This window comes from Haliotis cracherodii, unplaced genomic scaffold (assembly GCF_022045235.1).
Source record: "Haliotis cracherodii isolate W230 unplaced genomic scaffold, xgHalCrac1.p SCAF_9, whole genome shotgun sequence".
NCBI classification, from domain to species: domain Eukaryota; kingdom Metazoa; phylum Mollusca; class Gastropoda; order Lepetellida; family Haliotidae; genus Haliotis; species Haliotis cracherodii.
This window is the reverse complement of record NW_027266343.1, coordinates 26,050,309-26,072,994: the sequence shown is the minus strand read 5'-3', so window position 1 is coordinate 26,072,994 and position 22,686 is coordinate 26,050,309. Positions and strand designations below refer to the sequence as shown.

Sequence of the window (22,686 nt, the reverse complement as noted above, 5' to 3'; positions counted from 1 at the left end):
GAGGTGATCCTTAACAAAAATGGGGTACCCAAGCCTAACCCAGGTGCAGCCATGGACGTAGATGGGATTTAAACAGTTGCCATTGTCTTGGATATTACACAAGCTTGGGTAGCCGTGCTAATCAGTGGTGTGTGTGATGTGCAAGGCTCCAAGAGAGCTGATGTAGGTCGCTGATAGGTAGGAACAGGTGTCTGAACCAAAGGGAGGCACATGTGCTTGTTGAAACATGACATGCATAATTGATTGCATCCATGTTGGTCCATGGAAGAAGCTTGTTGAGCTTGTGGTGCTGCCGGGACCCAGGATGTGAGGTGAATACATGGCCATGAACAGTGCAGGCGTACACTTTAGGCCCAAAGGCGCAACCAAGGTAGAGTTAGGAGGCACCAACATCCTGGCTGTAGCCAGTGGCTGCATGAAGGTAGACGCCTGAAGGAGCTGGTCTAGTAGATGTGCCCTGAGGTGCATAGACGGGTTCTGCAGCAGACATAGTTGATGTAGTACCATATTTTCTTGAGTATAGTGCGCACTTTTTTTTCGAAAAAACACAGCTGTGTAGTAGGGGGTGTGCATTATACACGAATTATGAGTTTGGATGTTTTTTTCCCCCATGGAAAGACATTACCGTGAGCACGAAACACCGGAAATACCATGTCAACAAATCCATACTGAAGTACACAAAATATTCATGTAATTACACTGTCTTGCTATAAAAAGTGTTTTTTGTATATCTGGACTTATGTTTGTAACTTATTTCATTAATTTTATTCAAAATTCCTTATAATATTGTTTTTATTAATTTCGGCGAAACCGTGTGTGAAGCGATCGGAAGATCGCACAACTCACCGTTATTAACAGCAACCACGGTCAGAATACCGCTATTGACGCCTTGAAACGAACTTTAGTTGACAGAGAATGGATACATATATCATAAATGACATACTTTGACTCGTTAAAAGTCATATTTGTTTTTGTTTGACCATTCTATGTCAACATGAAATTCTCGCGATCACGTGCGCGTGAGCCTTGACTGTGACTGGTCAGACTGGTTCCATGTAAAAAATGATACCCGGGAATAGCAATCAGCTGCTTCGATTAGGGTTATTATTATTTTAAATATGTTTAGTAAAGGCTGCATATAATTAAGAAAATAATGGAATATATTATTCCTGATAAAAAAAAATAGTCTCAGATACAATTGTTGCCGAACCTTGCATAAAAAATCCTATAAAGTTATCTCATTGGGGATCTTTTGACCGAATCACCGGTCGATTACAAGAAAACGTGTGTACAGCTGTTAGCTGTTGCCGACTTAGTTTACGAGAAAATACACAAGGTTATTCTTATCCCTAGATATAAAATAATGCCTAGCAGAACAATAAATACTATTTAAACGGTAAATAAACATGTCTGGTGATTTTTTATCTCAAATTTCAAATTTGTACTGACGAAGTTTCTCAGCACCCGTTCGTTTGCCGGACTTCCCTCAAAGGGTACTGTGTAAAAAAAGTCTGTGCATAATATTCAAATTTCTTTTTTTCCAAAATATTGAACCCGCTAGAGGGGGGTGCGCATTATACATGGGTGCGCACTATACTCAAGAAAATATGGTAAGCCGTGGAGAACAAAAATTACACTTGATCCTGGAAGCACTAATCTGAGTGCAATTTAAACTCCGAGTGTGATGATCCCTGGTAGATTTTTTACCCCAGCAATTAGTGCAATGTCAAAGGATAAATTGCAAACCAAACTAAGCTGAAGTTGTCAACAAGTTGAGCATCCAAATTTATTACATTAGACAAAAAAAGTTCATTAAAGATAATGGATTTATGCAGAAGTTACGAATATAATTTCATATAAATAATGCAAACAAGGCACCTGCAATTCACAGGGGGAAGGGACTAAGTTAAAAGTTTAGCTGAAGCAAAACAGCATTATTTTGGGACCAATTTAGCAGCACAGGTTATCTGTTCCGTGACCAACAGTGATATGAAAGTTCCGTGACGTCACAACTTCTGGCATGACATGGCAGCTGATGACTGGGGATCCTGCTTCTGTAATGGAACAACTTTTTTTCTTCTCATCAACTTGACTAATCACAGCTATTTTTCTGTTAAAAGTAAGCAGTGAATGCATTAAGGAGTAATGCAGAATAAGTTAAAAATTCAGAGGTTTCAAACAGAGATTGGATGCAGATTTTGACTTGGGGAGTTCGAACTGTTAAATTCATGATGTGGCAACAGTTGAGTTATTTATTTTCAAATTGTTGAATGGTCGAATTCAAAGATTTGCAACAATTGCTTTTAATCTGTCTATGTATTTGTTTCTTGAACTCAATACAACATTTTAGGCCTTATATTTAAATGAATTAATTATTAGACAATAACATTATCAAAGCACAGATATCATAAAGGAATTATTTATATGGTCCTCCCCAGACAAAATGAAGCAACTCTTCCAATAATACTTTGTAAAATATACGCCCATATTAAGACAAATAATACATCATAATACTCTACAGAGATTGTGACATTGTAGATATGAAGTCACAGAATGTGATAGAGCATAGCAAGAAAAAAGGTATGTTGAAGTAACTGAATGTTCTCTGTGTCATTGCTCTTCAGGTTTTTATTACAAAAAAAACCTTGTTTTAGATATTCTAGGACCTGCTACGACCTTCATCAATTAAATAAAGTAAAATCGGAATTTGAAATTGACTACTGTTTGTATTTAAGAAAGAAGTGTTTTAGCTAAATTAATATTTTCTAATGGTGGACCAATCAGAATGCCGGATTCTCAAATGTCATGTTAGAATTAGACTTACGAGGAATTGGAACCCATGACGTGCCACCACTAACACAGCGTTCCACAGGATTGTTGATGTTGACAAAGCCATTGCCGTAACATGCATCATCGATGATGCAGACATCTTCCTGAATTCATGGAGGAAAATATGTGAGTTAGTTAGGATGGATGTGCTCTATTCAGCAATATTCCAGCAATATCTTGGTGGTAGATACAATAAATGGTCTTCACACATTGCATTCACCACTAGGCTACCCCAAAGCCCCACACATAGATTAAAAGCTTATAAAAGAAACATTATCTCACATCTGATCAAAGCACTTTGGCCAAAAAGTTATTTGCTTTTAATTACATACCAGACACCAGATGTAATCAGAACAAGAACATTACTTTCAACCTTTTACATATCAATCCTGTAAACTTCAGGAATCAGTATGTCGGGTAATAGAACATGCAGTACGAAAGTATCTGACCTTCTTGCTACAGGCATCTGCTGTACATGACAAACACACGGAGTCATAGGCCAGGAATAGGACAGACGAACTGTTGATGGTCTCCGAGACAAACACAGACACATTATAGACACCAGTTGTGTTCAGATTACATCTCACTTCCTCAGATGAGATATATGTTGCAGTGACATAACCTGTCTCTCCTGTTGATTTGATGCTGCCACTGTCTTCCACCTAAAATATTGGAAAGGTCCTTTTACACATCTCATTGGGCAAATTCACCACAAATGTGAAATATACTGCAATGGCATATTAATAGCCTTATGAGTTTGTATAGTATGATATTTTATACTCTACATACATGTATATGAATAATTGTGAAGTGAAGAGGATCATCACAGTTGATACATGAAAGTCATGCTGTATTCAGTGATACCACAAGATGCTCTCTCTGGCAGTTATGTGTACCTTCAGTATTTCAATGAAACATTTGAGTTGTTCTGTGTTAGCAAAGCCTTCTCCATAAACTGCAACTGTCAGACATTTGTCCAGCTGGGTGTCACAGGTTGGATCAGGTGGTGTGTACACGAAGGGGGGAGCTGTCAGGCTGATAGAACAGTCATCCCCACTGTAACCATCATCACAGCTACACAGACCTGGGGGTAAATATACAATTAATAAAACATTGGCATATTCTGAACACAAACTGATGTTCCATATTCTGAACACAATCTGGCATTCCAAATTCTGAACACAATCCAGCATTCCATGTTCTTAACACAATCTGGTGTTCCATATTCTGAATACAGACTGGTGTTCCATATTCTGATGTTCCATATTCCGAACTCAACCTGGTGTTGGATAATCTGAACACAATCTGGTGTTACATATTCTGAACTCAATCTGGTGTTACATATTCTGAACACAACCTGGTGTTCTATATTCTGATCACAATCTGGCGTTCAATATTCTGAACACAATTCAGCATTCCATATTCTGAACACAACCTGGTGTTCCATATTCTGAACACAACCTGGTGTTCCATATTCTGAACACAACCTGGTGTTACATATTCTGAACACAACCTGGTGTTCCATATTCTGAACACAACCTGGTGTTCCATATTCTGAACACAACCTGGTGTTCCATATTCTGAACACAACCTGGTGTTCTATATTCTGATCACAATCTGGCGTTCCATATTCTGAACACAATTCAGCGTTCCATATTCTGAACACAACCTGGTGTTACATATTCTGAACACAACCTGGTGTTCCATATTCTGAGCACAATCTGATGTTCCATATTCTGAACACAACCTGGTTTTTTCTTTAATATAATTCACATTGCAAAATGTTATGGTTCAGAAACTATAAAATGACCAAATATTTCCTGGCCTGGTACTGATTTTTGTAATCTTACCATCACTGCAGTTGCCATGGTCACTGCAGTCACCAGGGCAGAGCACGCCCAGGAGGGCAACTGGGGGCTGAACCACACCATTAGTTTCCTGCCATAGGTCAAGGTCAAACAGGACCTTTGTCTCACATTTAACAAGGATGTTGTTGAGTGCAGATGCTGCCCACTCCTTGTCATCCATGATCTGTACATTGAGGGACATGATGGATGTTATCATTTCAAAACAGTGCATATTACAAACAAAAGATTTATATAAACATCATCTTTAAATAAGTTACAGAGTTGCCTAAAAAATAAATACCAATTTACATTTTAATGTATCAAGACTGTGTCATATAATGTTTCTTCACCTGCTAACTCTCACACCTTTAAAAGTAAAGTAATTTTATTATACTCATTGATCAATAATATAGCTGCCCTAAAATGGTAGTCCCAACACATTAATATTTCCTTTTGTTCACAGCACCTGTATATCCTCCACACAGGATTCCAGTCCTGCTGTGAATGTGGCCTGGACAACACTTTGACAGGCCTTGGCTGATGTCCTTTCTTGTATGTAAGTCTTGCACTGATCCACAGCATTTTCATAGGTAATGTTACTTGGAGTTGGCCAGGTAAATTCCTGAAAATATTCAACAATTAACACTTGTAAATATATGCGTGTTGCATATCAAGTAATAAAATCATGACACACAGATCACCATTTGAAGGATATTCCTGAGGTCAACTTTCTCAAACTAATAATAGGAAAAGGTTGATAGATTACCACAAACAGTTCTGCAAGCTTGTATTTGATAGAAAATATAATGAAACTTACAGCTGTTACATAGGCAATGTCAAACTCCCAGCCAACCAGTGACTCTTGTGATAAACACTTCTTTGGGGGATTTTCTGAGTACTGTGACTTGAGGAACGCTGTTGTCATGTCAACACCTGCCACAGATGTAAAAGAGTTAAAACATAGTTATGCCCAATTTGCTGTCCTTGGATATGTGCTGACTTGGCACAATGACCCCTCATCCAATACTTTTTCTGCTGTCCTAATATGACACTGTATACGGCAACTAAAGTCACCATATCTTTTGTTTTGTTTGTTTGTTTGTTGTTTAACGCTGAATTCAGCAATGTTCCAGCTATATGACGGCGGTCTGTAAATAATTAAGTCTGGACCAGACAATCCAGTGATTGACGTCATGCACATCGATCCACGCTATTAGGATATGATGACATGGATCAACCAAGTCAGTGAGTCTGAACACCCGATCCTGTTTGTCGCCTTTTACGGCAAGCATGGGTGGCTGAAGACCTATTCTACCCCGGATCTTCACGTGTCCACCGTATCTAATAACATACCTTTGTTCTTCTTGTCTTCTTGACTGCACGATAGGAAGCCAACATCAACACCACATGTTTCTGTGTTCGCCAGGCAGGAGCAGAACATGGGAGTTTCTTCTTGTGTGGTAACTACACATGTTCCTTGTGTGAGGGACTCCTCAACAGACACTCTACAACATAGAACATAACTTCATTCTAGTGTAACCTTAGGTTCCGGGTACTTTACCCTTCTACCTAAGGTCACTTCTACTTCTCAACCACTCCTTGGTTCTAGGGATGATGTAGCTCTCTTTCAAAATCACAAGTCAGATGGTTTGCTCCAGTCCGTTAACTCTACTTCTTTTCTGACTCGGGATCCCAAAACCACAGTGAACCGTTCTGTTCAGCTGTATGCTCCCGACCCCCCCACCACTCTCGGACAACTAACAAAATACTATCGATGATAATTTTAGCTCCTCCCTCCAAAATCACATTTGACATCATGAAAAATGAGTCATAATGGTCATTCCCCAATGAACCCCAATTTCCATAGTAATTAGTTTTACCATCAAGCCCTTCTGACTAACCAATTTGATTACCTCCCTAGGGTCATTGGTCAACTCGGACATAGTCATATAATCAAATACCCTCAATTACTCTGCCAGACTGGACAGCGCCGAAAAGATACTTAATCATGTTATTTAGACATTCCAATCAAGCAGTAGTATTCAGAAATATTTGATCACCACAAGTCTAACAATTTTGTTCCATCCATCTATCTCCCTTCTGACATTTTATTTGCAAGACCAATTCTACTAATTCATTGTACTAATGAAAAGTTATACTCTATCACTTAAGAGAAGCAAAACCAATAATCATTTGCCCTGGGGTGATGCCCTCACCCTGCACAATCACTTCTCTCATATGCGTCTATATTTTACCCAAAAGCTTAATTTAGTAAACTACATTTTAAGTAAATACCAAAAACCCTTTTTCTAAAATACCCTGGTTATACTAGTCCTCTTGACATACTTTTGAACATGTATGTCCTCACAACATCATGTCATATATTAATCAGAATAAACTTCATTTAAGTTAGATCAGGCTTTAGAGCAATAATTATCATCACACTGTGGTCAGTCCTATTCATAGCTGAATTGTACAGTAGCTAATTATTCCTTATGACTCACAGTAAAGTCTGACTATTATCACAGACAAATCAAGATTCTCATTAAAGCAATATGTGAACATTTGACTATATATCCTACCGCCACTCATTACTGAAACTGTCAGGCTTGTTTTCTCTGCCAGTATAAATGTTCCCATTGGGTAGCTTTAGGTCATTGCTGCGTTCATCATCAAAATAGCCACACAGTCCTTCAGTTTGTTGAAAGTCAACAGACGAGGCCCGTATCCACACATCAAGGTATGTTCCTGCCTTGAACCTGCTCTTCTGAACAGTCACATAGCCTCCTGTCATAAGAGACACCTGCGTAGCCACAACAAATAGTCATCACTCACTGACAAATATCCTGTGTACAAGTCAACAGTGACAGACAGCTATCTTGTGTACAACTAAGTCAAATTACCACAAGTGTTGTAAGATGTTTTGGTTTGTGAAAATCTACATCAAAACATTTCAGTTTTGATAATTATTAATTAAACCAAATGTGCCTGTTCCCTATCAAATGTCACACATTAGTTCCAGACAACACCAATACATAATCAGAGTGCATAAAGAATAAGAAAAGAACCAGAATATAAATCATCCCTCGGCCAATAATAACAAATGTGTTGAATAACATGTGAATACTTAAGAAAGCATATTTTATATTTGTTTAGTGAGTGTAGAGGAGTTTGATATCATGTTGCCACGATCTGGTTTCTGACTGAACTATTACATAACCACTGTTGACAGTTGTTCAAGTTAATGTCATACATACCTGAGTCTTCTTGCCATTGTTGTACTGAATGAATTTTGTACCAGGTGTAAGTTCTCCATTGGTGTATGTCCGAATCTGAATGGGCTGCCGTTTATCAGGGCTTCCTCGCTCCTTTCCACATTTGTCTATCACAATGACATCATCTCCTGACATGACCATGACGGCACAGACACAGGCAGCTCCCCTCTTGTTGTTGCAAGGACGGAAGAACGTTGTCACCTGGAAGGGGAACAAGCAGTTACATCAATGCCTTGTCTCCAGTATATGTATCAAATAGAAGAAATAGAAACCTGTTGTCTTACCTTGACAGGGAGAGATTTGTGCTTGTACAAGACGAATTCACCTTCAAGGTAAACATTAAACTTTCTGAAATAAAAATATACACATGGATAAATTCACGTTAAAAAAAGTGTAACATGAACAAATTTGGGACATCTTGAAATAACTTGATCAATAGTATTTTTTTAAATCTGTAACATAATGCCAGTCCTTACCTTCCATCAAATGTTTCAATGTGTGGGTCCCCTGTAGCACTGCACATGGATGTCTTGTCTTTGTCAATGATTGTCAACTAGAAACAAGTTGATTTCATATCTATTTACAGTCCAACAGAGTGACATCATGTTAGGAGTGATACTTAGAGTTGAACAGACACAATATGTTAGGAGTGATAATCAGAGCTAAACAGAGAGACAACGTGCTGTAGTGATACACAGAGATGAACAGAGAGACAACATGCTGGAGTGATACACAGAGATGAACAGAGAGACAACATGCTGGAGTGATACACAGAGCTGAACAGAGAGACAACATGCTGGAGTGATACACAGAGCTGAACAGAGAGACAACATGCTGGAGTGATACACAGAGATGAACAGAGAGACAACATGCTGGAGTGATACACAGAGCTGAACAGAGAGACAACATGCTGGAGTGATACACAGAGATGAACAGAGAGACAACATGCTGGAGTGATACACAGAGATGAACAGAGAGACAACATGCTGGAGTGATACACAGAGCTGAACAGAGAGACAACATGCTGGAGTGATACACAGAGCTGAACAGAGAGACAACGTGCTGGAGTGATACACAGAGCTGAACAGAGAGACAACGTGCTGGAGTGATACACAGAGCTGAACAGAGAGACAACGTGCTGTAGTGATACACAGAGATGAACAGAGAGACAACGTGCTGTAGTGATACACAGAGCTGAACAGAGAGACAACGTGCTGTAGTGATACACAGAGAGACAACGTGCTGTAGTGATACGCAGAGCTGAACAGAGAGACAACGTGCTGTAGTGATACACAGAGCTGAACAGAGAGACAATGTGCTGTAGTGATACACAGAGCTGAACAGAGAAACAACGTGTTTGAGTTACACAGAGTTGAACAGAGAGACAACCTGCTGGGTTGACACTCAGAGCTGAACAGAGAGACAACATGCTGGAGTGATACACAGAGATGAACAGAGAGACAACATGCTGGAGTGATACACAGAGCTGAACAGAGAGACAACATGCTGGAGTGATACACAGAGCTGAACAGAGAGACAACATGCTGGAGTGATACACAGAGATGAACAGAGAGACAACATGCTGGAGTGATACACAGAGATGAACAGAGAGACAACATGCTGGAGTGATACACAGAGCTGAACAGAGAGACAACATGCTGGAGTGATACACAGAGCTGAACAGAGAGACAACATGCTGGAGTGATACACAGAGCTGAACAGAGAGACAACATGCTGGAGTGATACACAGAGCTGAACAGAGAGACAACATGCTGGAGTGATACACAGAGATGAACAGAGAGACAACATGCTGGAGTGATACACAGAGATGAACAGAGAGACAACGTGCTGGAGTGATACACAGAGCTGAACAGAGAGACAACGTGCTGGAGTGATACACAGAGCTGAACAGAGAGACAACGTCCTGTAGTGATACACAGAGATGAACAGAGAGACAACGTGCTGTAGTGATACACAGAGATGAACAGAGAGACAACGTGCTGGAGTGATACACAGAGCTGAACAGAGAGACAACGTGCTGGAGTGATACACAGAGCTGAACAGAGAGACAACGTCCTGTAGTGATACACAGAGATGAACAGAGAGACAACGTGCTGTAGTGATACACAGAGCTGAACAGAGAGACAACGTGCTGTAGTGATACACAGAGATGAACAGAGAGACAACGTGCTGTAGTGATACACAGAGCTGAACAGAGAGACAACGTGCTGTAGTGATACACAGAGATGAACAGAGAGACAATGTGCTGTAGTGATACACAGAGCTGAACAGAGAGACAATGTGCTGTAGTGATACACAGAGCTGAACAGAGAAACAACGTGTTTGAGTTACACAGAGTTGAACAGAGAGACAACCTGCTGGGTTGACACTCAGAGCTGAACAGAGAGACAACATGCTGGAGTGATACACAGAGATGAACAGAGAGACAACATGCTGGAGTTATACACAGAGCTGAACAGAGAGACAACATGCTGGAGTGATACACAGAGCTGAACAGAGAAACATGCTGTAGTGATACACAGAGCTGAACAGAGAGACAACATGCTGGAGTGATACACAGAGTTGAACAGAGAAACATGCTGTAGTGATACACAGAGCTGAACAGAGAGACAACGTGCCACCACGATCAATACAAGAAATCTCACTCATTAATATATTAGTATTTAAAAAACTATATGTATTCCTTGCATCACTTGCCCAGTACAATAACCAGCAATCATTAGCCTAGTGTGTTTCATTTTGAAAATATCATATATTAGGAATATTATATTTGGCAATCGCACAAGGATAATAATTTCGTTATCACATGATGTCATTCTTAATATGATTGAAGTTTGAGATATAATTTCTTTCACTAAAGTACCTTCACAAATATGGTTTAGGTATACAGTGACTTGGTGAATTGCCTAATTTATGATATTGTGCCAAATTATTTGCAAACATGTTTGTTTACATAAGCAAACACACATTGGGAAAATTCCATTTGAACTTTAGACCATGTCTGTTTGAGCAAGTAGATGTCCCATCAATGTAAAGTGCTTAATGAAAGTAGTTCCTGCTAGGTGACCTCATGTTCACATTTATCCTGATATAAGTTTATCAGATTGGTTTATCTCCTTAGATAATCTATCCACTATATAATAAATTACAACTGAAATCTATCTGACTGACGTTTTATCACAGAAAATTATCGCAATCCAAATCCTATTTGTCTAACCAGATAATCTGTGAAACCAGTGGCTCCATATATACTCCTCCAAAAGTTAAAATCCTGTTGGATCCAACCATTTGAGTTGGCCTTCATAGAAATGGGAAATACATATGACCACAGCCATGGATTGTGTCAGGTTGGAAGAAGAGTTGATGTCAGGTGATGACTCTAATACCTACCTGTACAGTTGTTTGCAGCACACTGGCTGACAGTGTCCCTGATACAACTAGACTGGCAGACAGCTGCAGCTCTTGCTTTTGGTCTTTATCCTTTAATCCATCCAGTGTTGCACGGACAGGTACCATTACACCTGTCAACCAGTTATCTGATGTCAGGATCACTCCACAGAAGGCATTAGCTTGTGCAGGTTGTGTCCAGCCAATTAGAGCCTGTGGGAAGTCTCTGCCATCTCCACACCTAATGGTTTTCTTGGCCTCCAATAGGACAGTATTCACGCGAACACTGCATGTCGATTTCTGGTTGTCTGGGCAGTACACACGAGGTGGAAATAGAAGTGTGACCTTGATATACTCTAACACAGATCCTTCCACCACTGTCAGTTCTTTGACAGACACCTGCAACAAAGTGTCAATATTACACGAGGCATACACATATAAAGAGTATACAAAATTATACTAGGCTTTATACAAAGACAGAATGATTTACATACAACAATCTCTTCAACAAGATGTAAGGGATATTTGTGATCAGAGACTGCTTCATTGTATGTTGTTGTATCTTAGGCTAAAAAAAAATAATCTTGGTTCTAGGGCACCGCTACACCATCACAAAGTCTGCTGCACATTTCGTTGTTTTTTTTCATTTTCCAAAAATAAAAACAAGAGTTTGCCACTAACATGGCTATATCCCCCGCCCCTGTTGCAGAATTTATGACATAATTAAATCTAAACGAACCCTAACCTATGAAAAAATATTGAACGGTTTATGAGTTATGCTACGGAAACGAAACGTGACGGACAGACGTACGTACGGACGGAGCCCGTTTCTATATCCCCCACCAACTTTATTGGGCGGAGGATAATAACTCTTAAATAATCCTTAAAGATAGTGTTATAAAAGGACTAACTTGCGTACAGATTTCAACAAACTTCTTTCGATATTGTCTGCTCAGGATAACGTCTTCACATTGTGAAATAATATTAAGGCTCATTGTGTGTATTATGCACACACTAGTAGTCCAACAGTTGTCAAATACTGTATTCCAGTATTTTACTCATCAAAGATTATAGTCATGTAGGGAGGCCCTTTCCCAGGTTGATTGTACACAACTGTTTATTTGGTCAGATACTAGTTTGAACACACACACCCAAAAGCATATGGCCTGAGAACCAATTATTTTATTTTTTTAAGCCTTAGTGGTGCCAACTGGGCTTGATTACTTTGCATGATGCTGTTCCTGGAACATAATCAATTATATCAACTAACCTTGACTGATGCCTTGAATGTTTCACTGTTCCTAACAGTTCCTCTTGTGGCATTGCAGTTGTTCTCATAGCATGCTGACACACCACACGATATCTGGTTTATAGTCAAGATCAGAAACATGTATTTTTAAGAGTAAAATATCATTTATACTTATCCTGACTCAACTATTGTTTATATGTTTCTTTATTGAATAGGTAGTGGAAACATCCTGTGCTGTGTACCCCGAGAACAAAGAAAGAATCTCAGTTAACTGACTTTAAAAGTCCAGTTTCCACCCTTGCCGAACTAGGCTGGAATTACTGGGCTCAATCGTAGCGCCACCAGTGGCTATTACCAGTTATGTTCCTTCTAAGCCTCTCCTTTGGACCAATCAGATTCCACCTCTCGTATCACTTGCGTTTGCTTGAAGTGCCAGTGTTGAGGCTATAGCTCTAACTTCATGAGTGTTGGTATGGGGCAATTACCATGAAGTGCCAGTGTTGAGGCTATAGCTCTAACTTCATGAGTGTTGGTATGGAGCAATTACCATGAAGTGCCAGTGTTGTGGCTATAACTCTAACTTCATGAGTGTTGGTATGGAGCAATTACCATGAAGTGCCAGTGTTAGGGCTATAGCTCTAACTTCAGGAGGCTTGGAAGCTGAGGGAGGAGCCAAACCAGCTGAGAATGACAGCTCTCATCCATATTGAAATAGTTGTTCTGGAGATTTCTGTAAGTGTATTCCTTAATAATGTCTCTTGAAACCTGGTCTTCTTGGTTGTGACTTTTGTAACTATATACGGAATGCTCTGACTGGGCATAGTGATAAATCCTCTGTATCCTCAGAACCTAGGATGGAGGAAAGAGCCGGGAGGAGGAATTGTCTGTCTGGTTGACCTGGTAATTGATTTTAAGCAATAAAGTCCCATCTCAAGCTGAGGTGAGCTGATGCATCATTACCACTGTCAAATCTAACGCAATTGAAGTGTATAGTATGTTCTGGACGCCTTAGCTAATGCCAGAAGAATAGGGTTTTTTGTGTCAAGTGTTCAAAGTCAGCTGTTGAAGATGTTCATAAGCATCACTGATTAGATGTTGTAGCACTATAATTAGGTCCCATGCTGGGGCTCTAAATTATTTCTGTTGGTCACTAAGTCTGAAAGATGAGAGTAGAGCTATCAGTTCAGGAAATTTAGTAGGTTTATCCCATTTGACATGGTTAGTACAGAACTGGTGAAAACCCCTTGGATCTCTTTCATTTATCATCATAGAGATTCCTCACTGAATAATGAAGTGCTTTAGAAACTGCCTTAGCTGCTCTGATGCAATATCCCCGTTTAGTTTTGATATGATCCATGCATGAAGCTTGTATAGTTCTGGTCTTGGATGAACGGTTTGAGTGAGGATGTAGAAGAAGGTTTGGCCAGTTCAGGAGTTTAGTACCAGATTTCCTGCTAGCTCAACGAGGTCTGGTAAGCAAGTTCTTGCTGGCCAGTAAGATGCTACCAGTATTAGGTTGCTTGTGTGCAGGATTTTTTGTAATATCTGTGGTATCAAGGCAGGTGGGGGGAAATGCATATGCATTTAGGCCCTCCCATGATATTGACAGAGCATCAATATACCAAGCTTGTAGGTCTGGCACTGGTAACACAAGGTTGTTATCTTATTGTTGAATCTCTTAGCAAATAGGTGTATTAATAGACATTGTTTCCCTTATCACCAGTTGGAATGCTTCTGGGTGAAGCTTCCATTATGTTGATGATGTTTTGTCTGGTCTGGTTAGGGTATCTACTTAAACGTTTGTCACTCTTGCCTTTATCATTAGATTCAGGCTAACCACAAGTTCGTAAAGCTGAAAGGTCAACTTTAGGAGGGGCTTTGATATTGTAATGCCTTGAAGATTCATACTGAATGCCACAGTAGAATTGTCTGTTCTGATCATCAGAAATTTGTTTCTCAAATGTGGAGCCCAGTGGGATATTGCTCAGATTACTATCGCATATTCTAGATAATTGATGAGGAAAAGTATTTCTGCTTCGGACCATAGGCCTGGCATTACTTTTGCATGTAGGTGAGCTCCACAACCTTGAGATGAGGCGTCCATGAGAAGGTGATTGTTGGAATCTGTCTCATTTCAGTACATTCCTGTGCAGACAATCAGCTTTTCTGTCTGCCACAAGAGGTGTTTCCTCAAATTGAGTGGAAATTGAGGTTTTAAGTACCCATACTTAGGAACGGATGTAGAAAACTGAATTGGGCCCAAATCTAGTCCTCTTTGAACAGTCTGAGCGGACGTGAGTAAGCCTTATATCAGTTGCGAATTTTGAATGAGATTTGATTGTGAATTGCCGCTGGCAAGTTATTCTTGATTTTTATCCCTGATCTTCTGGTACCAGAATTTGATAATGATATCTTGATATATGGCATGAAAATCATCCTGCGCAGGCAACAAAGAATACTTCATTCTTGCCGGGGACAAGGTCCAATGCTCCATACACTGACAATTCAGTGTGAACTGTATGGTAGATAGACATTTCGGAGTAGATGTCTATCTTCCCTGTAGTTCAGATACTTCGAAACAATAATGTACTGCAATCACCACGGCAGGGTTAGGATTGCTAGGTGAAAATCATGAAGGTTATGAATGATGTGTTTGGAATTTGGGTACTCGGTAGTACATGACTGGGAGTACGGATCAAGGGTGTGTTTGGGTGGGATGTTTTCTCTGATGTCAAGGAACACAGCACAGGAAGTTTCCAGTACCTGTTCGGAAAAGCAATAGAGATATGCAATAGTATGAGTCAGGATAAGATAAAATTATGTAAATGGTATTATGCATCAAACAGTATCACCAAATATTTTACAAAAATACTACTGTTACATGTTTCAGTTTCTGAATTGAATTTTGAATCAAACACAAAGCATGCAGTATCCATGTTAAATTTGCTGTGTCTAAATCTAAAGCTAACCCAGCTCAGTTTGGAAAACACAGTTTGTTTATCTTCATTTTATCATGACAAAATTAAACACAAGTGCTGTAAGTGAGGAAAAAAAGAGTGAAGTGGCTGGGTGAAATAACCACAACCTGCATTTCTGCATTTATAATTGCACATATCATTATTCAAAAATGTCTACCAACAATAACAAAAAACAAAGTACTTATATTATCGGTGATGAAGTCATGAAATCAGCTGTTTCAATCTGAGGTGCTAATTGTGATTTGAAACTTCTGATATAACAATCAGAATCAAGTATTTTCCAAATTCATGGTAGAATAGTGTATGTACATACCTCACTATCAAGGGAGAGAACTCCTAAAAGAGCTTCTGCAAGGACTGAGACAGTGTTGTTGCCTATGTCATCAGCCTTGACCTGTGTGTCATTAACGTACCACATGACCTGGTACTGCAGTCCAACAGCTGTCAGTGCATGAAATGTGCAGTAGACACTCACAGTATCCTCTGTCTGGTTAGCTTTCACTGTAACCTGAGGACGCTCCTCAAATGTAGGTGTCTCTGAAATATGGCATGAACATGTAATAATTAGATCCATTACCACGCTGTAAGGTTGACCAACTGCACACTCTGCCTGTAACCAGAGGCTGCTGACCAAGGACATATATAGCTACAATCTACCTGTAACCAGAGAAGGCTGACCAAGTACATATATAGCTACAATCTACCTGTAACCAGAGACGGCTCACCAAGTACATATAGAGCAACAATCTACCTGTAACCAGAGAAGGCTCACCATGTACATATAGAGCTACAATCTACCTGTAACCAGAGAAGGCTCACCAAGTACATAGAGCTACAATCTACCTGTAACCAGAGACGGCTCACCAAGTACATATAGAGCAACAATCTACCTGTAACCAGAGAAGGCTCACCATGTACATATAGAGCTACAATCTACCTGTAACCAGAGAAGGCTCACCAAGTATATAGAGCTACAATCTACCTGTAACCAGAGACGGCTGACCAAGTACATATATAGCTACAATCTACCTGTAACCAGAGAAGGCTCACCAAGTACATATAGAGCTACACTCTACCTGTAACCAGAGAAGGCTGATCAAGTACATATATAGCTACAATCTACCTGTAACCAGAGAAGGCTGACCAAGTACATATAGAGCTACAATCTACCTGTAACCAGAGAAGGCTCACCAAGTATATAGAGCTACAATCTACCTGTAACCAGAGAAGGCTGACCAAGTACATATAGAGCTACCATCTACCTGTAACCAGAGAAGGCTGACCAAGTACATATAGAGCAACAATCTACCTGTAACCAGAGACGGCTGACCAGGGACATATAGAGCTACAATCTACCTGTATCCAGAGAAGGCTGACCAAGTACATATAGAGCTACAATCTACTTGTAACCAGAGACGGCTGACCAGGGACATATAGAGCTACAATCTACCTGTAACCAGAGAAGGCTCACCAAGTACATATAGAGCTACAATCTACCTGTAACCAGAGAAGGCTCACCAAGTATATAGAGCTACAATCTACCTGTAACCAGAGACGGCTCACCAAGTACATATAGAGCAACAATCTACCTGTAACCAGAGAAGGCTCACCATGTACATATAGAGCTACAATCTACCTGTAACCAGAGAAGGCTCACCAAGTATATAGAGCTACAATCTACCTGTAACCAGAGACGGCTGACCAAGTACATATATAGCTACAATCTACCTGTAACCAGAGAAGGCTCACCAAGTACATATAGAGCTACACTCTACCTGTAACCAGAGAAGGCTGATCAAGTACATATATAGCTACAATCTACCTGTAACCAGAGAAGGCTGACCAAGTACATATAGAGCTACAATCTACCTGTAACCAGAGAAGGCTCACCAAGTATATAGAGCTACAATCTACCTGTAACCAGAGAAGGCTGACCAAGTACATATAGAGCAACAATCTACCTGTAACCAGAGACGGCTGACCAGGGACATATAGAGCTACAATCTACCTGTATCCAGAGAAGGCTGACCATGTACATATAGAGCTACAATCTACTTGTAACCAGAGACGGCTGACCAGGGACATATAGAGCTACAATCTACCTGTAACCAGAGAAGGCTCACCAAGTACATATAGAGCTACAATCTACCTGTAACCAGAGAAGGCTCACCAAGTATATAGAGCTACAATCTACCTGTAACCAGAGAAGGCTGAGCAAGTATATACAAAGCTTCACTCTACCTGTAACCAGATCCAGCTTCTCAACTATAGCGTCTGTGGCATACGCAAAATTCCATCCTTCCAGCAGAATGTGAGCGAATGATGTGAGGGAAGCAGTTGTACCAAAGTAGAACTCTGTCTGTCTGGTCCCTGTAATTGTTCTCCGGATGTAAGTTGTCTGTGTGGCAACCACTTCACCATTCAACAACAGCTTCAAGCCTTTCTGAATACTCCAAGAAAACTTGCACTCAAAGAGTCTCTCCAATGTAACCTTTAGAGTACAGACTGTCCATTCCTTGGTAGATGTGCTGACACGAAGACAGAGCTGCTTTGACTTGATGGAGTACCACATTGCCATACCATATGACATGCTGTTATCTGCAACACTACTGAACACCATTATCTTGTCAACCTCTTTTCCTGTTAGCTTCAGGAATTTCAGCTTGAAAGACACAGTGAGTCCAGTGGTACATTTCTCCATATCACCCATACATTCAGAAGACTGGTTTGCAAGCATCATGGACTGGTTTACACCATTCAGTTGAATAGCCAGGCCACCACTCACACTCTTTACCAGGCTTGGTGCTCCTTGCAAAATCAGGTCAAAGCCTGTTGTTTTGAGAACATTACCAATTATCTCCAAAAAGCTGAGACGATACACAGTAATGTCAGTACCTGAAAAACAACAACATCTGATGACCATTCTCTCCAAACTTTTCATGATCATCTTGTCACAGGTCTTACATATTTCTGCCATAGTGTCACAAAACAATTTCCTGTAAAAGTGTTCTGGATTCCTTGAGTAACAGAAGAACATGGAAGGACTACAATGTTTATTGTGAGCTCAGCTAAAAGCACTCAGAATCTCCTCTTTTCCTCACTTCAAACAAATCATTTTATTTCCATTTGATTCCCAAATACTTCATTTTGACTAGGATTCACGTCGGAACAGTTTAGGGTTTGATAACTACACAAAGATAATAATGGTGAGAATTCTGTGCATAAAAACTGAATGGTGCTTAATCAAGTCATGGCATTTAATCGAGACCTGATGTTTACGTTTTTTCAGATTAATCACATTATACCAAATTGTTCCATTGGTGAATGCCACTATTCCAAATATCTAAAACTCGAAATTTCCAGGTTATCAGTTACTCATTATCCTTAATCCCTGTAAGTCACTTACCCCCCTCAGATATTAACAACAATATTTCCAGTTGGAATGCCATCAAATAAATGTTACCTTTGCTGCTATACCAGCCCCTTCATGGAACACTGCCAACACTCAATAGCACAAGCCCACATCCCTTCATCAAAACTTCCCCCCCTCAACCCACCCCCAACCCTACCCAATAAAACCTTATACGTGTAAAAAGTCTGAATTAGAGAGTTGTAGGTAAGTTTCAGTTATGATAAGTTATTAAGGAACTGAGGGGACTGGAGAAAAAATCTGATTTTCATCAAAATCCGATTTTGACAGTCTGATTTAGACAGATTCCACTGTATTTCACTTGTATGCAGTTGCATTGCTATAGATCTATAATACTGTTACTTGATGTGTCTTGAATTCCCGGATATCTCAAACTTGCAGCGTTATAAGTATTTATCAGACACTAAACAAGTCTATTATTTTGTTCGATTTAATCACAGTGCTTTTAGCAATACTTCAGCAATATCACGGAAGGGGACACAAGAAGTGGCCTTCACACATTGTACCCATGTCAGGAATCAAACCCGGGTTTTTTAGCGTGACAAGCAAACACTTTAACCACAAGGCCACCCTTCAGGCAGATGAGCTTCCAAAGTGGCATATCAGAAACCTAAAGTGTCTCACCTGTGATCTCTTTCCACCTGTTTTTTGACTCCAGATTGCAAATCAGGGATGCATTAGAGGGATTAGTGAATCCTTCCTCATAACAGTTGCCATCAATCACACATTTGTCATCCTGAAATTCATTAAAGACCATAAGGATAGTGCGCCTTTATACATATCTTGCTTATACCTGATACATTCTTGATCTCAAATCAATTTCTTCTAATCAAGTAGCATTACTGAAACAATTTTCTTGAACTACAATCAGAATTTGGCCTTAAGACAATATTATATTTTGCAACACCCCCACTCCCATCCCCTACATTTAAATAATTTTCACGCCTCCAAAAAATAAGAAACATTTTTTCAGACACTGTTTACTGACTCCGAGCCAACCAGTCCTTGTTTTTAGCCCCTAAAAGCCGAGTGCCAGACAGGGTAACAACAAGTACCTTCTTAAACATTTGGTATGACGCGGCCAGGGATGGAACCCCGGATGTATCGTTCTACCACTAGAACAGGGAGGCAGTTGTATGTGATGTAGAGTATACAAAGTGAAATATGCATGACATGCTGGATAGTTTCTTGGTTTACAGAACTAAACAAATTTAGATCAATTCATGTGGCCAGTATCTTATACAGTAAACTGCAGTTACAACAAACTAAACAAGGACCAGAGGACCTGGCACCCCCCCTGCCCTTCATTTGGTATCTTGAACAATTATTTAAACTAGAACATGTTTTTACCCAAAAACATATGTCTGCCCCCTTTTTTTTTTTAATACATTAGTTTGAATTGTTACTGTAAAGGTGTTTGTAATCAAAAAATCAATATTAACAAATTTGGCACAGAAAGATAATAGTTTCATGCAGAAATATTCATTAACTGTAGAATTTTGGTGAGAAACAAGAGCTACTTGTTTGAGACTTAGTCCAAATTGTTTTCATGGAACAAATTAAGAACTTTAAATATATGAAACGGCAATAGTTAAAGACATGGTCATTGCACATGTTCCATGTAGCAATATTCATTAGTTTGAAAGTTATGGCTAAAAAAACAAAGCCTAGTGTTGTTTGAGACTAATTGCATTTAGTACTAACTACTAAATGGCTTTATTGTGCATATCCAAACCATTGGCTAATTACTGGTGTAACTCAATTACCCGTTGTAACTAAATCACCCCAGGGTCAGCACCCTGCACCATGCCAGGACAAGCTGGGTGACAATGCTATCTCAGCATATCGCGTGGGTGTGGAGTAGCACTTTGGTGCTTTGTGGCATGGTTCTTGTGGGCTGGGGTTACCTGCTTCTTAGTGGGAACGTTGTCTTTCCCGACTTTTCAGCCGTGGAATGGTAAAATAGCCTACAATGGGCAACAAATTGCCACGTATATTGGCCCAGTGGCAGTAGTCGTCTTGTCAGTGGTAGTTTGGGCCGGTGGCAATAATCGCCACAATGGTTTTACTAATTGGGCCAGGCAGCGGTAGTTGCTTTGGACAGCTATCTTAGCTGCTTTTGGATAGCTGCTTTTTGGACGCGTGGTAGTTGCCAAGCAATGGTAGTGTTTAAATATGCTACCAAAGGGGCTGGGCAGTGGTAGCTGCTAATTGCCGTTGGCAGAGCTAGTTGCCATGGCAATGGTAGCTTTTTCATAAACCCAACTAGCAGCTTAGTAGCCCACTAGTACTGCAATTTAACCCCCTGGATGCCACAGGGACATATATGTCCCTCCTCTACAACCCTCACTTTGAAGTCGAATAAAATTCAAAATATCATACACTGGCATTTTAGGCCAAGCAAAAGTACTAGAAATGACCTCTGAAATTAGGTACTTCGTAAATGTTGCCATTTTTTACACATTACTAAATCACCACTCTAGGTGTTATTTACAGCATGTTTTGAAATCTAAATTTCAGATATTTACTCTGAGAAATGAATTTAAAAAATAGCATATTAGTGATCACGGGTATCTGTCCTTTATGAAATCACCAATGATCACTCCAAAACGTCTCCGATAACCCTAGAATCGTTTAGAATGTTTTGGAAAATACCAAAAACAAGAATGCCGAAGTGAACTTTCCGCCATATTGGATAGTGTTTACAAAATCACGTTTCAGGTACACCGGTTATGAGGCGCCTGTAACATCACGTATATTTCAAACTTAGCTGCAATACACACATCCTTGAATTCCTCATACATTTTAGAATCGAATGAACAATGGTCTTTGTCACCAATACGAAGTGGCTGGATAAAATCAAGCAAAACAAGTTAGGTGTTAAAACGAACACTGTGCTCGAAAAACTGCACTTGTTTAAAATGTAAACAAAGCAAAATACAGATTTTACAGTGTAGCATTTTCTCCTAATGTGAGCTATCCATTCGTCTATTCGTTCAATATATTGGCTCAACATTTTCAGAATATGCATTTTTTACATAAATATAGGCCACAACATGTATGAACGAACCTTTGATAATCTCCTGTTTGTTTGAACATTGTTTACATAACAATTGATAGGTTTTTAGTTTCGAATACGATATTTCTTTCCTTTAGGCAAGTGTTACAAGATGAAGTGTAAATGTAACTGCAGCATGTGCGTATATCTTTGGATGTGCAATAGTCAATATTATAAGTTCATATTAGCAATGTCCATGAATAGCCATTTCATTTTATTTTATAACTAAAACTGAATATATTACTTTCACAAAATGAATAATATTTTTTCGGTAAAATATATGCACACATTTCTGAAAGAATTGTCTTGGTCTTGGAATTGTTTTTTATGTCGTTTGATATAAAAAGGATTGGCCAGGTGTGGGTTAGTCACAAACAATTTACAAATTATTCCTCTCGTTTTGGATTATATAATCAATGGGTTCATTCTTTTTTAAAAATTGTAATCACAGGATATTAAACTGTTTACTTAATTTCTCTAGGAATTGTAAAATGTATGAAATAAATCCTGATAATTCTATACCAATAGTGCTTTCTTCGCATCTTTTATTGTGTGATTCTGAGATGAGATGAAGAGAAATAATAACATAATAATGAACAAATATATGTCCAA

General features: G+C 39.5%; 1 protein-coding gene and 1 pseudogene across 1 annotated transcript in view; both read right to left on the bottom strand.

Moving 5' to 3' along the window:
* LOC139453352 (uncharacterized) overlaps positions 1-22,686 on the bottom strand; it is a 318,833-nt gene that overhangs the window by 53,915 nt on the left and 242,232 nt on the right. Inside the window, exons 142-157 of the mRNA XM_071235025.1 lie at positions 19,641-19,752; positions 17,828-18,481; positions 15,900-16,123; positions 12,630-12,722; positions 11,363-11,758; positions 8,428-8,504; positions 8,236-8,299; positions 7,934-8,152; positions 7,259-7,479; positions 6,030-6,181; positions 5,494-5,609; positions 5,143-5,298; positions 4,680-4,860; positions 3,726-3,913; positions 3,279-3,491; positions 2,825-2,933 (exon numbers count right to left, since the gene is read on the bottom strand). Of these exons, the coding sequence (XP_071091126.1) occupies positions 2,825-2,933; positions 3,279-3,491; positions 3,726-3,913; positions 4,680-4,860; positions 5,143-5,298; positions 5,494-5,609; positions 6,030-6,181; positions 7,259-7,479; positions 7,934-8,152; positions 8,236-8,299; positions 8,428-8,504; positions 11,363-11,758; positions 12,630-12,722; positions 15,900-16,123; positions 17,828-18,481; positions 19,641-19,752 (3,175 nt within the window). The remainder of the gene's footprint in view (positions 1-2,824; positions 2,934-3,278; positions 3,492-3,725; positions 3,914-4,679; positions 4,861-5,142; positions 5,299-5,493; positions 5,610-6,029; positions 6,182-7,258; positions 7,480-7,933; positions 8,153-8,235; positions 8,300-8,427; positions 8,505-11,362; positions 11,759-12,629; positions 12,723-15,899; positions 16,124-17,827; positions 18,482-19,640; positions 19,753-22,686) is intronic.
* Positions 13,253-14,206, bottom strand: LOC139452918 (uncharacterized; annotated as a pseudogene).